Below are 17,177 nucleotides of genomic sequence, written 5' to 3'. Positions count from 1 at the left end.
TATGAGTTCAAAGCCAACCTCAGCAACTTAGCAAGGTCCCAAGCAACTTGGTAGAACCCTTGTCTCTAAAAGAACAAAAAGGCAGGGAGGAAGGCTGGGGGTGTGGCTTGGTGGTTAAGCACCCCTAGGTTCAATCCCCAGTAACAAAAAAAGGGGGTGAGTTACACTTGACTTATTTCCACATTTTCTTTTTCAAATGGTATTAAATCAAATGTTATATTATATAGTAGACAGTGTGGAGAAGTAATGTTCTCTCTTGAAGAACTTCAATCAAAAATAAAAAATAAATCAATGGACTAACTAGCTATAAAGTTTTATATAATAAAATGCTTGAGGCAAAGCTAGAAAACGACAGAAAAATCTGCTTAGATGTCTGAAAAATAATTTCAACAAAAATTATCATTTTCACATAATAAAATATATCTTTAAATAGTATCACACTTGTAAATAAAATCCGGGTATATTAATTTATATTTTGAGCAAGAGAAATTTAAAATGATTGGCAGATATTTATACTAAATTTCTTGAGCAAATATGTCTCCACATTGAATTTTTTTTACTCCACATTTACCAGTATTTTGCCTGCAAAAGAATAATTTTCTTTTAAAATTAGAACTAGAGAATATAACTTAAAAAAAAGAGTCTAAATTTTCATCTAATTATTTTGTTATAACTATAAAAGAATTCCAAGTTGAAAGTTGTCCAAATTTGGGCAAAAGGGAAAAAAGAAAGGGGAGAGGGCATGAGGGCAGGAAAGATGGTAGAATGAGATGTATGTATGACTGCACGTATGGTGAGACTCTACATCATGTACAATCAGAGAAATAAAAAGTTGTGCTGCATTTGTGTACAATGAATCAAAATACATTCTGCTGTCATGTACAACTAATTAGAATAAGAAAAAAAGATGCCCAACATCTTTAACAAATATAGATGAGCTGCTAATTCAGGTTGAAATTTTCCTTTGGCTTTACTAATGTCATTACAATAGGACATTTAAATTATATAATAGAGAAGTTATGGTTATTATAGTGTTCATCACTGTTTACTTTATCATTACCAATATTTTTAGCCTATACATGAAAAATATCTTGCCTTAGATGTTTAATACGGTCCACCAGTCACATATGGCCATTTTCACCTACATTTAAGTCAATTAAAAATAATGAAGTTAAAAATTCATTTCTTCAGTTGCACTTACCATATTTCAAGTGTTTTATACCTGCACAGCACAGAGATATACCATTGACATCAATGCAAAATGTGCTCTAGACAATCAGTGATGATCTAGTCTTAGGTGTTTCAAAGAAAGACTCAGGCATCCTAGGGACAGAACTTTCACTAGTGTCTTGGGAGGGAAACATTTCTTTCTATTTAATGTTTAATAGGAAAGAAATTAAGCTTACTAATTTAATATCCAGAGTGACAAAGTCATCCTCACTAAGCACATATGACAGATATGAAGTCAGAGGCACCTTCACAGAATTTTGGGAGATCTATATCCCCTGGTTGTTGACATGGCATTTTCATACTGGTTTGTTTGTGTTAAGATAAACTGCCTTTTATTTATGCATAGTTAAATGGATATATTTACTGTATTGCCTAGCTTTAACACTAATGCTCACAACATGGATAAGATGCTGTAAAAGATTTTGCCAAAGAAATATAAACTGAAGATAACACAAATGATGCAACACAAGATAGAAACAAGACTCTTTTGCAGCACCAGCACTGGTTCCAGGTAGAAGAAAATACCACATCCCTTTTAGGAAAAAACATTTCTATTCAGGTACCAAGGATTCCCACACAGAAAGTTCAAGAAACATGAAATCATGAGACTTAAAAGACAGCAAGCCACAAAGACAGAGAAACCTAAAAAAATTATCGAATAAAATTTTAGGCCTGTAAGGTCTTGAGAATGTGGAATTATCAAACAGAGACTATAGAAAAATCATCTACATCTAGAGAATTTATATAGAATTCAGAATCCAGTAATTAGGAACAAATATTCCTCTCAAAAAAACAAGTGACATGTAAAAATATGTAACAACTATAAAATAAGCCTTTGAAAATTTCAAAAAGCAGCTACCAATCCATCCAAATTCTTTCATCACAATGTAAGTCAATCAAAAATCTATAACAAAAAAGAATATATATATATATACCAATTATACTATAATTAAAACAGGCAAAGAAGAAACTATGAGATGAACCAAAAATATTTACAACTGAAAGATGATAAAATTACCTGTATAAAAACTTTGGGACACAAACTAGTGCTATGAGAAAAATTAATAGCCTTAGAAGATTTATATTAGGAAAAAAAAAAATGAGTTGAACAATAGGTTGGAAAGGGGAAAAAATGAATTCCAACTAGCTACAAAAAAGACAAATAAATGATATAAACACAAAATACAATAGAGGGTTAATAAAAGTCTAGCATTATTCTTTATTCAGACTAACAAAATTGATGCCTCACATTATTAATCAAGAAACAAAAAATAAAGGGAAATAATTTAAGGACTGAAGATGCAGAAAAAGCATTTGACAAAATATAGCATCCATTTATGTTCAAAACACAAGAAAAATAAGGGATAGTAGAAACATACCTCAACACTGTAAGAGCTATCTATGCTAAACTCAAGGCCAACATCATTCTAAATGGAGAAAAATTGAAAGCATTCCCTCTAAAAGGGATGGATTCCCTTTTTCACCACTTATATTCAACATAGTTATAGAAACTCTAGCCAGAGCAATTAGACAGAAGAAAGAAATTAAAGGGATACAAATAGGAAAAGAAGAATTTTATTTTGAAAAAATATTCCATTAATTTAGTAGATGTTCTTATTTATTGTACTTAGCAAAATTCAGGAAGTTAGCAATTTGCTTTACCTTTTCTACCTTTCCACCATTGATGTCACTGGGAAGAAATTTCTTGCCAATTGTTCTCAGATCTGTCTAAAATAAAAATATTATTATTAAAACAGAATTCTATAAAAAGTAAATCTAAATCTAATTTCATATACAAAAGATGAAATTACTTAAGGTTTATAGAACAAAAAGTTTTTTACATGTCTTTATATGCATGAAATATGAGACCTTGTATGTTACTATTTACTGAACTGACATATGTTAAACAACTTATGTATGGGACTTTGTTATCTGAAAAGACTGCTTAAATGTATGAATCTCATAATAAGTTAATCAGTCTTTTCAGATAATATAGTCTCATGTTCAAGTTGTTTAATGTGTGCCAGGAAAGTGAATAGTAAAATATAAGGCTTCATATTTCCTTAGGTAACCTTTTAACTTACTCTCCTCTATTAAAATATCAAATTTGAGTTTATGTAAATTACAGTCTTACTAAAAACATAATGCCTCAATCCAAAATCAGAAGATAGCTTTCAAATACATGAACATATTATATTTCAAACAAATGAATCCCATCCACATAACTCTGATATGCAAGACATGAAAACATGGCTAAAATATCCATATCCTAACAAAGAACATAACACTCAAATATACCAGGGAACAATACCACTGGAATAGCAAAGAAGTAAGATCTCACTAAAGAAAGAAATTATTTCATTTCCTTACACAAATTACAAAAATAGAAGTTGAAAAACAAACTGACTATATGAAAATACAGACATATAACTCCATAAATCACAGCAGAACAAAAAAAAGGAATACATAAGGACTAACACAGCATGACTTACAGTATTTGAAACACAAAAGAAAAATTAGGGCTGGGGTAGTGGCTCAGTGGTAGAGCTGCCTGCCTGACATGTGTGAGGCACTGGGTTCCATCTTCAGCACCACAAATAAATAAATAAACAAACAAGCGTATCCATCTATAGCTACAAAAAAAAAATTATATAGTCTATATAAAAAGCAGAACTTTTTAGGACTGTATCCTCTTGAAGTGAAAACCAAAGGACAGGCAAAAAAATTGTTCAGAGCAAAACTATCAGTACTTATGAAAAGTTTATGAATTGGACTTAGGAAAAGGTCCAAAATATTTAGGCTGAGAAACTATCTTGATGCTTGAGATAGTGCAATTAGCGTAAATCTAAAGTTGTATCATCTTTGTTATTCCTTAAATATAGTAAATAGTAGCTTTTCATTACCTTACGAACAAAATAAAAAACTTAAATACATTTAATCACATACAGTATAAGGGAAAATTTGTATTACACTTAAGAAAAAAAAACACATTGTTATTTTTGAAAATTACTTTGATATGAAATGAATATATATAAAGAGGCAGGAGTCTTCTTTGAACACCCACAATAATATCACCCTTTTTAAAATGTTTCCATGTACTCAGTCAGCTTAAGAAACAAGCATTTACATGCTATACAATTCCCACAGATCCTTTCTGGTCTTTTACCAAAAGGACTCATAATTTATTTTATAATATAATGCAAGGATCACCCCTACACTAAAACTCACCAAATGAAACTGCCAGGAAAATCAAGTCCCAAATACAAACACTTGTGCAAAATGTTTTAGGTTTATAATTAGTTTTGCAGCCTCAATCCAGCAACAGTGTGAAAAGAACATATGACCTCAAATTGTATGCCTTTTCATTTTCAATGTACTTTGTAAAAATACTTTCTTATTCTAGCGCTCCCTCCATTAGGACAATTTTGAAGATCAAATGTTAACAAACACGAACAATGACGTGCACAGAGTAAGCACCTAAACATATATAACCATTAAAAGTCAAAAAATAGTCCATAAAATCATTGGCATTATTTTGAATTTAAAGATAGAAATATTAAAAAATGAAAAACAAATTTTATGAACAGAAATATAAAAATCTTATGATACACTATAGTCCCTCATTTCTGGCTTTTACTAATTAAGAAATTTAATTCAAAATAAAATGAAGAATCGAGTAAAAGTTAATGAGCACTAGACAAAAATCCTAAACTTTGATTCATCACAACTATAATTAATCACATGTCCCTAACCCAGTTAATTTATTCATAAAATGGAAAAAATACCAACTCTATTTCACAAAGCTAAAACAAAACAATACACTCAAAGTTTATATAACTCTTAAAGTACTACAAATATACATAGGGCATGTTATTTCAGTGTGCTTTTAGCAAGATGAAAATGACATTCTAAATCTTTTTCTTTTTGGGGTACTGGGAATTGAACTCAGGGAGGCACTCAACCACTGAGCCATATCCATAGCCCTATTTTGTATTTTATTTAGAGACAGGGTCTCATTGAGTTGCTTAGGGACTCACTTTATGCTGAAGCTGGCTTTGAACTGGCAATCCTCCTGACTCAAAGCCGCCCAAGTCCCTGGGATTACAGGCATGCACCACCTTGCTTAGTGATATTCTAAATCTTTAAAGACTCTAAATTCAAAGTCAGTTTAGGAGTACAACAAAAGCAATTTTTTAATTCAACACTTCATTATATCAGGATTGCCAGAACAATGGTTGTGTCCCAAAATACTTTTATTATCAAACATAAAAGAAATACTTACCTGGAAAAAAAAAAACTTTGTTGAAAACTTAATTAAAAAGAAAAACAAAAATTAAGTAAAAATTTTATTGATATTTCAAAGTATCTACCCACTTATACACATGTTGCTGACTATTCAAATAAGTTTAAGATATCTGGAAATAACATAACTCTTCTATGCACATATAATGAATACACCACAATGAAACACCACACCATGTACAACCATAAGAATAGGATCCTAATTAGAATAAGGTATACTCCACATATGTCAAAATACACTCAACTGTTTGTATATGTAAAACAATTTTTAAAAATCTCAAGAAAGAAAAAGAAATACAACTGACTTCAAATTTTATTAATAGTGCTTAGTAATTTAAGACTGCTATCACTTATTTTTCTGAATAACTCACAAATTTGAGTCAAAACCATATGCAGGACTTCAATGTCACTTGTTAATATTCTTATTCCCTAGTTTACAGAGGTTAAAAAAAAAAAAAAAAAAAAACTAAGAACACTCCTTTTCAATACCTTCCTTTCAAATCTGAACCTAGAAGAGTCATACAACAGATTTGAGGGAGCTATTTTTAGAAAGGCCTACTTAACAAAGTTAAGGGATAGGGTGCACAGCCCAGCCTATTGGTATAAACAATGTGAACACCTGTTTTTGGGGGGGTTGGGGAAGTGAAAACCAGAGTGTAGAATTTGGGTGCATGCTGGGTAGAGGGCACCTTTGCAAGCACCCAATAAAAGCTTTGGGCACCAACCTTTAAGGGACCTCCCTGGGCAGAAACATTGTATACATATTATTCTATTGTTCACTGCTAGATAAAGCAACAAATTTACTGTGTCCCCCCACAGGACAAGAGACAACAGGAAAGAGACTACATACATGAAATATATATAAAATAAGAATCAGTAATACAAGTCTTTCTTAACTAATGGCTAATATTCAATAATCTTTTGAAAAGTTAAAAAATAAATTAAATTAAATTGGATATTATAAGTGCTTGAAATTTATTAAAAGGTGAAAAATCTTCAAAAAGTAGATTTGTCTGGTATAGGCTTCATCCTAAAAGATTTTTATTGTTTCTATTATTATACTGTATAATAGCTATTTACTCAAATATTTTACTATATACTTCAAAGAAAATGATAAAGACAAATTAATTCATTCAGTAGTGATCATTAGTCACTTCTATGTGTATAACAAATACTTGATCTTGATTTTTTTAAGTTCACACCAACTATGGACAATTCATTACTATTTACCCAAGTATATAAATAAGACAAAGAATGGCAGACTGTCATAAAAATCTATTTCCCATCATTTTTAGAAAGCTATTTTTAAATAAACAAGAAATAAAGCTCTTTACAACATTTTAAAAGTAGAATTCACTAGTTTGGGTGCAAGGTAAAGAAAGTTAAAGCATCTAGGAAATATTGCCATTATAATCACAGACAACATGCACAATTCCTAACTAATGGTTACTATTAAAAAACTCCGTCATTTGTTTATTTAAAATCAAAATACTCAGTTCCAAAACAAACAAAACAACTTAACCTAAATAAAATTCAAACCTGCAAAAAATGTCAAAAGTTCAGAACATAAAATTTATGTTTAAGCTCAAGTTTAATTCTATAAATTTAAGTGCTTTCAAAAGAAAACATTAATTATACATTTATTTATATTTCAAATGTCCTTAGTATCCACTATTTCTGCTTTCATTATCTGTGCTATGAAACCCACAGAACTATGTGAATTTCATTGATTATACATAACAAAATAAAAATTTGATTATTAATAGATTGTTTATTGTAAAAAAAACTATAATTGTTTGATCATTAATAGAGTGTTTATTAAAAGAACTACCAGAAGGGTAACTGCAGAATTGAAAAAGAACATTTATTTACTCTTTACATCAAAAAATATTTAAAATTCTCAAAAAAAGCCAATGTAATTATGGAAAAGGTATACCTATACAGTGAAGTGGGGGAAGAGAGCTAGAAAGAAAAATACCAACAAACTAAAACATTAATGATAATTATAATAAGTTTACTTTTCTTATTTTGATTTTCTGTAATTTCTATAATGTTCCACAAGTATTTTAAATCAGGAAAAGTTGTATTTTAAATACAACTGTCAAAAGGCTATAAACTAGTTTCCCATGTAAACCAAAATGAAAATGTATTTTAATGAGTGAAAAAATTTTATATTGCTACTGAAAATGTTATAAAAATTCTACAAATAATCACTATGTTAAAAACAAATGGGCTGGAGTTGTGGCTCAATGGTAGAGTGCTTGCCTCACATGAATGGAGCACCAGGTTTAATCTTCAGCACCACATAAATAAATAAAATAAAGGTATTGTGTCCATTTACAACTAAAAATTAAAAGAGAAAAAAAAAGAGGAGAAGCCTGGATTAGACATTTTTTTCTTTTTATTGGATTCTGTATAATAGGCATTAATAATTGGCTATTATGTGATTACCAAATTCAACAAACATCACAACTTAAAATGTATAAGACAATGAAAGATATTCTTCCTATTATTTATAATAAAATCCAGTTTAGTCTGTTTTTCAAAATGTTTATAAGTTAATAAACGTAACCTACATTGAGAGCAATCAGGATGATGTCATTTACATTGACTTTGTCAGGAGAACTTGTGCAAGCTTCAATGCCTTCATCTGAAAGATACCTGTAAAGATAAAATAAATAGCTTAATATTATCTAAAATCAAAATTAACCAAAATTCTTTTCTTAAGATTACATGTAACCTTGTTCTCTACTATAAAGTGCTTTTACTACAAAAACTAAAAGAGTCCTGCTTACAGATTTCTAGTTTACTATTACTGACAGAACAGAGTGGAAAATTTATATTCATATTTTTCTTTGTGTCCTTAAAAGGATATTATGTTATTAAAAATACCTACCCCTACAAATTATAAAAAAGGAAAGTCTAGCTAACAATAATTCTAAAGGCAGAAGTTGTACAGGGATGGAAATTTGACTTTAAGCAAAATATCATGATTTCTTTCAAGTTATGACTATGTAAGGATTTCTGAATATAACAAATTATAAAATACAGCTCAATTTCAAACTTCCAAAATTCCCCTTGTTCACACTTCATATTTTAAAATCTTTATGTTTTGAAACCTTATAGATTTATTGTACAATTATCAAAAAACAGGATATCCACTCTACAGATTATCCTAACATGTTAGTGATCCATCAGTAAATACTGAACTATTTTCACAAAAGGAAAGAACCTAAATTGACTAGAACTTGGGATTTACATATTAATATTTTTATTTTATAAACATTTAAAACTTCAATATGAACAATGAATTTAAAAATTAATAAAAATAAATGTCAAAATTTGCTTCAACATGTACCAGGAATGTAGTAAATGAAAGAACAAAAGACAAGGTTCCACTGTGACCTTTAATTGTGGTCATCAGGAAAGAAAGCAATAGAGTTGGTCCCGCTACAAACCCAATGGAACTCAAGGGAAGAGAATTATAATCAGTTCCCATGAACCAGCTTTGAGAAGTAAAACCCAAGGGTATGAACCCTAAAGAAAAAATGGACCCAGGGAGCTCTTGCTTACTAAAACATCCTGCAAAAACACACATTTCCCCCCTTTGGCAGATATTTTGTGGAACAGTAACATTATAAAACCCCTCATTACAATTTTGAACTATAAAAATACATTTGAATGTATTATATTGACAAGCATGGCACTAAAGAGTTAAATTTTTATACTAATTTTAACTTGAAATAATGCAATTTTAAATTGCCAATGTTTTTGTCCTGAAAAAAAAATTTATAAAGGTACTTTTAGAAAATACTTCCCTTTTTCATAAATAGCAGATGTTAAAATTCTGTCTTAAAGTCACGTAATTGGCAACCATAAACAAATTCTTTAACTTCAGAAAAAAGAATAAGTGGATCTTTTTCCTATGGCAGATAATTAATTCAATAAGAAGAATTAGAGAGCCCAAGTACCACTAACTACAACTGACTTTACTTCATCCTCAAAAGTCACCAGACATACAAAACAGACTTGTGCAAATCACAGTTTAAGAATCTCAATCAGCATAAAACAAATACTACCACTTTATGCTAATTTCTTTTTTTTTTTTTTTGAGAGAGAGAAAGAGGGAGAATTTTTTAATATTTATTTTTTAGTTTTTGGTGGACACAACATCTTTATTTTATTTTTATGTGGTGCTGAGGATGGAACCCAGCGCCCCACTCATGCCAGGAGAGCACACTACCACTTGAACCACATCCCCAGCCCAATGCTAATTTCTTAATTCCATATAGTGGATCTCCATTACAACCCTTTACCACAACAACAACAACAACAAAAAGGCAATTTTCCTTTGATTCATTCTTCTGAAGGTAAGTAAAAATTCTTGAGTCTTATTCACTGGCTTTGCTGTTGTATACAAAATGAAAAGACCAAGCTGGTTGCAGAGGCGCATACCTGTAATTCTAGTGATTTGGGTGACTGAGGTTCACAAGTTTGAGGCCAGCCTCAGCAACTTAAGGAGGCTTTTAGTAACTTGGTGAGACCCTACCTCAATTAAAAAAAAAAAAAAAAAAATGAAGGCACTTCACCAAAAAGAAAACTTTCATATTAAAAACAAAACAAAACTAAGATGCCAAGGAAAATTACAAATACATGCCCCAGCTGAAATAGGCAGCCATAGTATAGCTTTAGTTGACTGTCTTCATAAGGACAGGTAAAGCAGCTGTTGTTAGATCTGATTTTTAGCTTTTAGGTTTTTGTAAAGGCAATATACAAGCCAAACAAAACATGTTTCAGCCTGCATGTGGCACACACACACTGCACTTACTAAATCTGTTTCTCTGCTTATTTGCTCTTATTCACTTCCAAATTGCTTCTGACATACAGTGTTCTCAAGTATCTCAATAATGTCACTCATAGTCAACTTCCTTTTGAGGCAAACAGGAATAAGATATCTTTTATATCATTTTGTATGGCACTACGAAAGCAAAGAACACAATTATACGTCTAACAAATTTCTTAGCAGAGTTGTGTACACCAGACTAAAAGGTGTAAAAATCATTTACGTCAATCTTTGACCAAAATATTTTACAAACTGAACACATATAGAAAACCCACCTTTACTTCAGACTTCCAAAGTATCAAAAAAGGGGTGAAGGACAGGGGTCACTGGGAATTGAATAGGGCACTTACACAGATGTGTGTGTGTGTGTGTGTGTGTGTGTGTGTGTGTATGGATGACAGGGTTCTGCTAAATTATTGCTGGGTTTTGAAGCTGGCCTTGATTTGAGATACTCCTTCCTGCCTCAGCCTCCAGAGTTGCTGAAATTACAATGCTTGATTACAGGTATGTACCACCATGCCTGGCTTCAGATTACGAAAAATTTTAAAGTAGAAAAAAGACAGAAACTGAGCCATAAAAGCAAACAATACAGTTTTGGTTTGTTTTTTTTTTTTTTTCTCTGACCACCTCTACCCATTTAAATAATGAATACTCATTTAAATCTGAACTCAGACCTGGATTTCTAGAATAAAGACAGATTCTATTAGTACACACTAATATATAGTAGGCTAATTACACAAGAAAACTTGTATATACCAGGAAGAAAAATCATCAAAACATTCTTCCTAAATGGATTGGACTTAGTGTCAACTAAGATAAAGCAGATATCTGAACACTCATTTTAACCATCTATGAATAAAACCTTAAATAAAATGGCTACATTTATTTTTTGGGGGGGAGGGGGAAGGGTCCCAATGGGTTATCACATTGGCAAATACTAGCCCTTTGTAATATCAAAATACCAAAATGAGAATTTAATATATAAATTCCTGCTTAGCCATAAAGAAAATAAAGATAATGAACTCCCAATTACCCAAGTTAATATGGAGACAGGACAGAATAAAATACAACATAATCAAAACCCACTTACGTTAAGAAGTATTTTTGATTTTAGCAAATATGGAAGCTCTGATCTGCAAACTGACAAAACATTAAATAAAACAAAATTTTAAAAATTATCTACATAATATTCACTCTATCTAGATTGTTTCTATCTCTACTATTTAAGTAGATTGTAATACACCTGCCCAAATTTTGGTTATCCTATCCTTCTCATAAGTTATTGCTGTTCCAACTTAGGGACATCAAAATAATGTGATTCCCTTCTCTAGGGCAAAAGAAAATGCCTCCAAGTAACTATTTTGAATATAACTTGGGAAAATACAATATTTAGCCATCTTGAGTAACAAGATTAGAAAGGTAACAGGATTAGAAAGGAAATAAGACTAATGAGAATTTGGGCACAAAATATGCTTCACATAACCTAATATAGATCAAATCAATATATTCAATATAGCTTACAGATGTATTGGGGAGAGATCACAGACAAGAATATTAATTGGAATTTCAGCAGTAAATTGAATGAATCCATGAGATTCCATGCCCAATCTTTATTAAATCCAGCAACTAGGAGGATCAGAATTCCACTAAAGGTAATTCAGAGGTGGAGTCACTATAAGAAATAGTGGAAAATGAAAAAAAATCTTTTATTTCATTTTCCTTAATAACCAAGTATGTCTTTCATCACTACCATTTTCTTGTCCAGACTGTTAACATACAGTAGATGCCTACTAGAGCAAAATGAATGCTACAGTCTATCCCTACAATCTTCATTCTTACAAAAAGGATCTGAATCAATGCTAGCTTAAAATTTTATTTTCTCTATGGCTTACACATAAATGGATAAGACAAATACAATTATGTATTATTTGAAGTACCTCTATTAGTACTTGGTGTTGATCTTAATCTAGTAAACTATGTAATTTGAGATTTATTTTATTCAATAATAAACAATCTTTAAAATGTATTCTCAGTGTTTAGTTTATGATTTATTTTATGCACAAATGTATATTATTTTCACCATTTAACTGACCTATGATACTATTTTTCCTGTACATGTATAAACATTCATCACAAAATTTATTTTAATTTTTTCTCCACTAACTCTTCAGATTGTTATATTATAAAACCAGAAACAACAAAAGCAAAAACAAGAAAAAATACCATGAATTTCTTTACATATGTAAATGTTTCATAAAACATTTCATGAAACTAATCTGAACCAAATGGAAAGGATGAATACACAAAGAGTTCTTCAAGAAATTACTTAATAAGACAGAATTTCTGGAGATGTAAAACAATACAAAATGCCTTGATATACATATCAATTAACATTCATACTAGTCAAACTTCAATATTTCAGTGGCCAGACCCAAAAAATATATTTTTAAAGATTAAGAGACAGAAATTATAAAAAAAGTTCTAGGGAAAAACCTTTATAAAACTGTATCTAATTCAGTAACATTCAAAGGTGTTTACACTCTGAAAATATTAAAACCTAAATTCGCTTTGTTAAGTACTTGCTTTAAAAGGCTAAAGTTTATTAGGTAGATAATTCCAAATTATGTCTATTTGAAAATACCACTAGATGACAACCTTGTATGACAAGTAAAATATTATCATACTCTACTGTTGAAAGCTAAGACCTCAAAAGATATAACAAACTATAGTTCAGAGGTTTCAGACATTTGTTTTGTTGTAGTGGTGGTTGGGCACAGGAATAATGAAGAAAATAGACCATTGGATTTGTGTCTGACAGAAAATAAAATTCAGAGTTTTAGTAACATTGGACAGATACCTCCCCAAAAGGGTAAGGGAAAAAGGAAGAAAATCAAATACAATTTTATCTCCTATTCTTACCTGCATTCATCCTTTGGAAACACAGGGATAATACAAACAAGGGACACAAATAATTAGAGACTAATTATTTTTTGCTGGGAAATAAGTTATTAAGATTATTTAATATTATTTAATCATTACTTTTCTTGACACCTAATAAGCATGACAGTTTCAAGATAAAAAATATAAAAAGATGATATAACAATAAATCACAAACTTTTACTTTTTCTAACATATATTCAGAATATGAAAGTATTTTCCCCCAATGTAAATTACTCACAAAGATATAAACCTGAAATGCTTATTTTGTATTTTAAAAATTCTAACAGATAAACAAATAACTTGTAAATCATTTCTTTGAAATTCCATAATTTGTCTTTTATAAAATATAATAGCAGTAGTAACATAACTTATTCGTTTTTGTAAACCAAACTTCAGTGTGAATTTAAAAGTATAAATGAAAGTGTGGATGTTTTTACTTTCATTGGGGTTAATACTTATGCTCTTCTTCAAATTCATTATTTTCATACTTTAATTCAGAAGCAGAGCTGGTTATTTTTTAATAAATCAGATATTAAGATGTAAGATAACTTGACATTTCTGCCCCTTTTTCTCAGCAAATAAATAATAGCTATAAAACTACAGTTCAGGTCAAAAGGCTCACTTGAAGCCTTATGCACACCACCTGGCACAGTGCACAATGAAAGTTAAGACTTCAAAGATATACCAAACTAGTTCAAAGGTTTCTGACATTTGTTACATTGTGGTGGTAGTTGGGAAGTACAGATAATGAAGAAACAGATTATTATAGTTTTGAATGTATAGAGCACACTGCAAAAGGTAAACAGCACATGTCACACTGACTACTTACGTTAGTAACTACAGAGTTCATGCCCAGAACCCCCCAAGGTAAGGCCTTCTAGGATTAACTCCAAGGAGACTGCACAATGAACTAAAACTATATAAGAAATGCTACTTAGAAATATAAAATTGGAAAGAATTTTTATAAATAGTTTCAAGTATCTTTCATCTGATCTGTATTTTTTAGTGAGAGAAAGATGAAAATCTCAGCAATACCCTTTAACACAAGCAGTACCTTAGTCAATTTATTACATCTTTCTGCACCTCAGTTTCCCCCTATAAGAAAATGAAAATGACACTGAAAATACTGATCTACAGAGTTGCTCTAAAAATAAATAAAACAGTATGAAATAACTAGCAGATATTTGGTAGAGCAGATGTTAAATAAACATTAGTTTTCTTTCTTCTAAATATTCTTTTTATTCTAGAAAATATTTAAAATCCTGCATTCTGAGGAGAAAGGAAAATAAAGTTTGCCTAACAAGTTTAGACAATTTCTTCAAATGCTACAAAAAATAGTCAAAGTGTATATGCTTCCTTATGAGTAGGCCAGAAAAATATATTTTTTAAAATATTTTTTAGTTGTCAATGGACCTTTATTTCATTTATTTATATGCAGTGCTGAGAATCCAACCTAGTGCCTCACATATGCTAGGCAAGTGCTCTACCAGTGAACCACAACCCCAGCCCTGAAATATATATTTCTAATGGGCTACTCATGTCAAGTTCACTGTGAACTCAAGAAAACCACGAGCTAGATGGAAAGAATTATATTATTTAATTTATTCAAATTTTTTATCGGTACATATGTGGACAGATATTAATAGTTTTTTAATTAAAAATAATAATAAATCATTCCCTTATACTGTGAAACTGCTTTTGCCCTGAACAAAATGTCCAATGAAAAATAAATTGCCATCAATTTTACCTGCCATTTTGTCAAGATTTAAAACAATAAGGTGGGAACAAAGATGGTGAAATAGAAGAAGTCTGCACTTTCCCAGTTCTCCATGATTCAGAATTGAAGCAGCAGGAAAACTGTATGGCAGCACGATAAGTTACAGGGAATTCACTGAAACCTAATAATGAACAGTCAAAGACTCAGTCAGAGATACCCAGAAATTCTGCTGTTTCAAAGAAAAGGCACCAAACCAGTGGTGAATTCCGTGAATGTATGATTTTGTCAGGATAAACCCAACTGCTATGTACAACCAATATGCTCTGATTTAAAAAAAAAACAAAAAAAAAGGAAAAATACAAAAGAATGCTTATTTAAAAGATCAATCAATTCCAAGAGAACACACACACACACACACAAAAAAAAAAAAAAAAAAAAAAAAAACACCTGAAACAATTAAGAAAGTCAGTATAGGATATGAATAAGAAGTTCAATAAAGAGGTAGAGACACAGAAAAGGAGACAAACAGAAATCTCAGACCTCACACCATCGAACCCATAAGGGTCTCCTTCCGTCTTCTGCGTATTCTTGAGAACCAAATGGGAAATAAAACCCTTTAAAGATAAGCACAAATTAAAGGAATTCATGACTACTAAGTCAGTATTGCAGAAGATTCTTAAGGAAACCTCACACACAAAAGAAAAAGAAAAAACCAAAAAAGAGCTCAGGTAAGAATTAGTGTCATGAGAAGAGTAAATCAGCAAATGAGAATTAGGATAAAAGCAAACCCTGGAAATAATCAAAATAACAGGAAGTAACACATACCTCTTTATAATATCACTGAATATATATATATGGTCTCAATCCTCAAATAAGACACTGAATAGCAGATTGGTTTAAAAAACAAGACAATTATTTGCTGCCTTCAAGAAACACACCTCATAGGTGAAGATATCCCAAGGCTGAAAAATTACATTTCATGCAACTGGAACAAAGAGCAACCAGGAGTAGCTACTCTCATATCTGACAAAGCAAACTTCAAGTCAAAATTAGAAGAGATAGAAAAGGTCACTAAGTATTGATAAAGGGAACAATCTAACAAGAAAATATAATGACAATAAATATTTATGCCCCAAACATCAGTATGACTAAAACAAGCACAATGCAAACATTACTAGACATAAAGGCTCAGACAGTCCCCAGTACAATACTATATAATTTCAATACTTCTCTTTCACTAATAGGTTTTTTAAATATTTTTTTTAGTTGTAGTTGGACACAATGCCTTTATTTTATCTATTGTTACGTGGTACTGAGGATTGAACCCAGAGCCTCACATGTACTAGGCAAGCACTCTCCCACTAAGCCACAACCCCAGCCCCACTAATAGGTCTTTCTGACATAAAATCAACAAGATACCACAGAATTAAACATACTATAAAGCAAATGAATTTAACAGATATCTATAATATATTTCATTCAACAACAGCTGAATATACTTTTTTTTTCAACTGCTCATGGAAATGTCCACAAAATGTCTCCAAACAAACTAAATTTTATACTACAAAGTAAGTCTTAGCAAATACAAAAAAGTTAAAATAATACTGTGCTTCCTATCAGATCATAATGGAATGAAATTAGAAATCAACAACAAGAAAAACAACATAAACTATACAGTAAATGAATAAGATACTTTTGAATAAGTTCATCATCAAAAAAATCAAAGGAAAAATTAAAAATTCTTAAAATTAACCAAGAACAGAATTGCAACATACTAAAATCTCTAGGAAAAAGTGAACACAGTTTTAAGAGGAACATTTATAAAGTTATAGGTGCCTACATTACAATAATAAAAAGAAATCAGAAAGATTCCAAACAAATAACCTAACGGAACATCTTAAGGTTTTAGAAAAACAAGAACAAATCACCTCCAAAACCAGAAGAAGGAAAGAAATAAAAAAAGAATAAACAAATAGAGAACAAAATAACAATAAAAAGATCAATGAAACAAAAAACTTCTTCTTTGAGAAGATAAATCCTTATCCAAATGAACTGAAAGAGAAGATTCAAAAATCAGAGAAAAAAAATGGAAATATTTCAACAGACATTACTGAAATCCAGAGAGTGAGTCATTAGGAACTATTT

General features: G+C 30.5%; 1 protein-coding gene across 3 annotated transcripts in view; it reads right to left on the bottom strand.

Annotated features, from left to right (window-relative positions):
* The window catches only part of Tdrd3 (tudor domain containing 3), a 116,771-nt gene that overhangs the window by 73,572 nt on the left and 26,022 nt on the right, over positions 1-17,177 (bottom strand). For all 3 annotated transcript variants that reach the window (XR_013092858.2, XM_076872088.2, XM_076872089.1), the window contains exons 2-3: positions 8,109-8,193; positions 2,893-2,958 (exon numbers count right to left, since the gene is read on the bottom strand). Coding sequence is in view for 1 of the 3 variants with exons in the window: in XM_076872088.2 (XP_076728203.1) it covers positions 2,893-2,958; positions 8,109-8,193 (151 nt within the window). In the remaining 2 variants the exon portion in view is untranslated. The remainder of the gene's footprint in view (positions 1-2,892; positions 2,959-8,108; positions 8,194-17,177) is intronic.

Source organism: Callospermophilus lateralis, chromosome 12 (genome assembly GCF_048772815.1).
Source record: "Callospermophilus lateralis isolate mCalLat2 chromosome 12, mCalLat2.hap1, whole genome shotgun sequence".
NCBI lineage: Eukaryota > Metazoa > Chordata > Mammalia > Rodentia > Sciuridae > Callospermophilus > Callospermophilus lateralis.
Note: the sequence above shows the minus strand (reverse complement) of the source record. Positions and strands in the feature narration are given on the sequence as shown.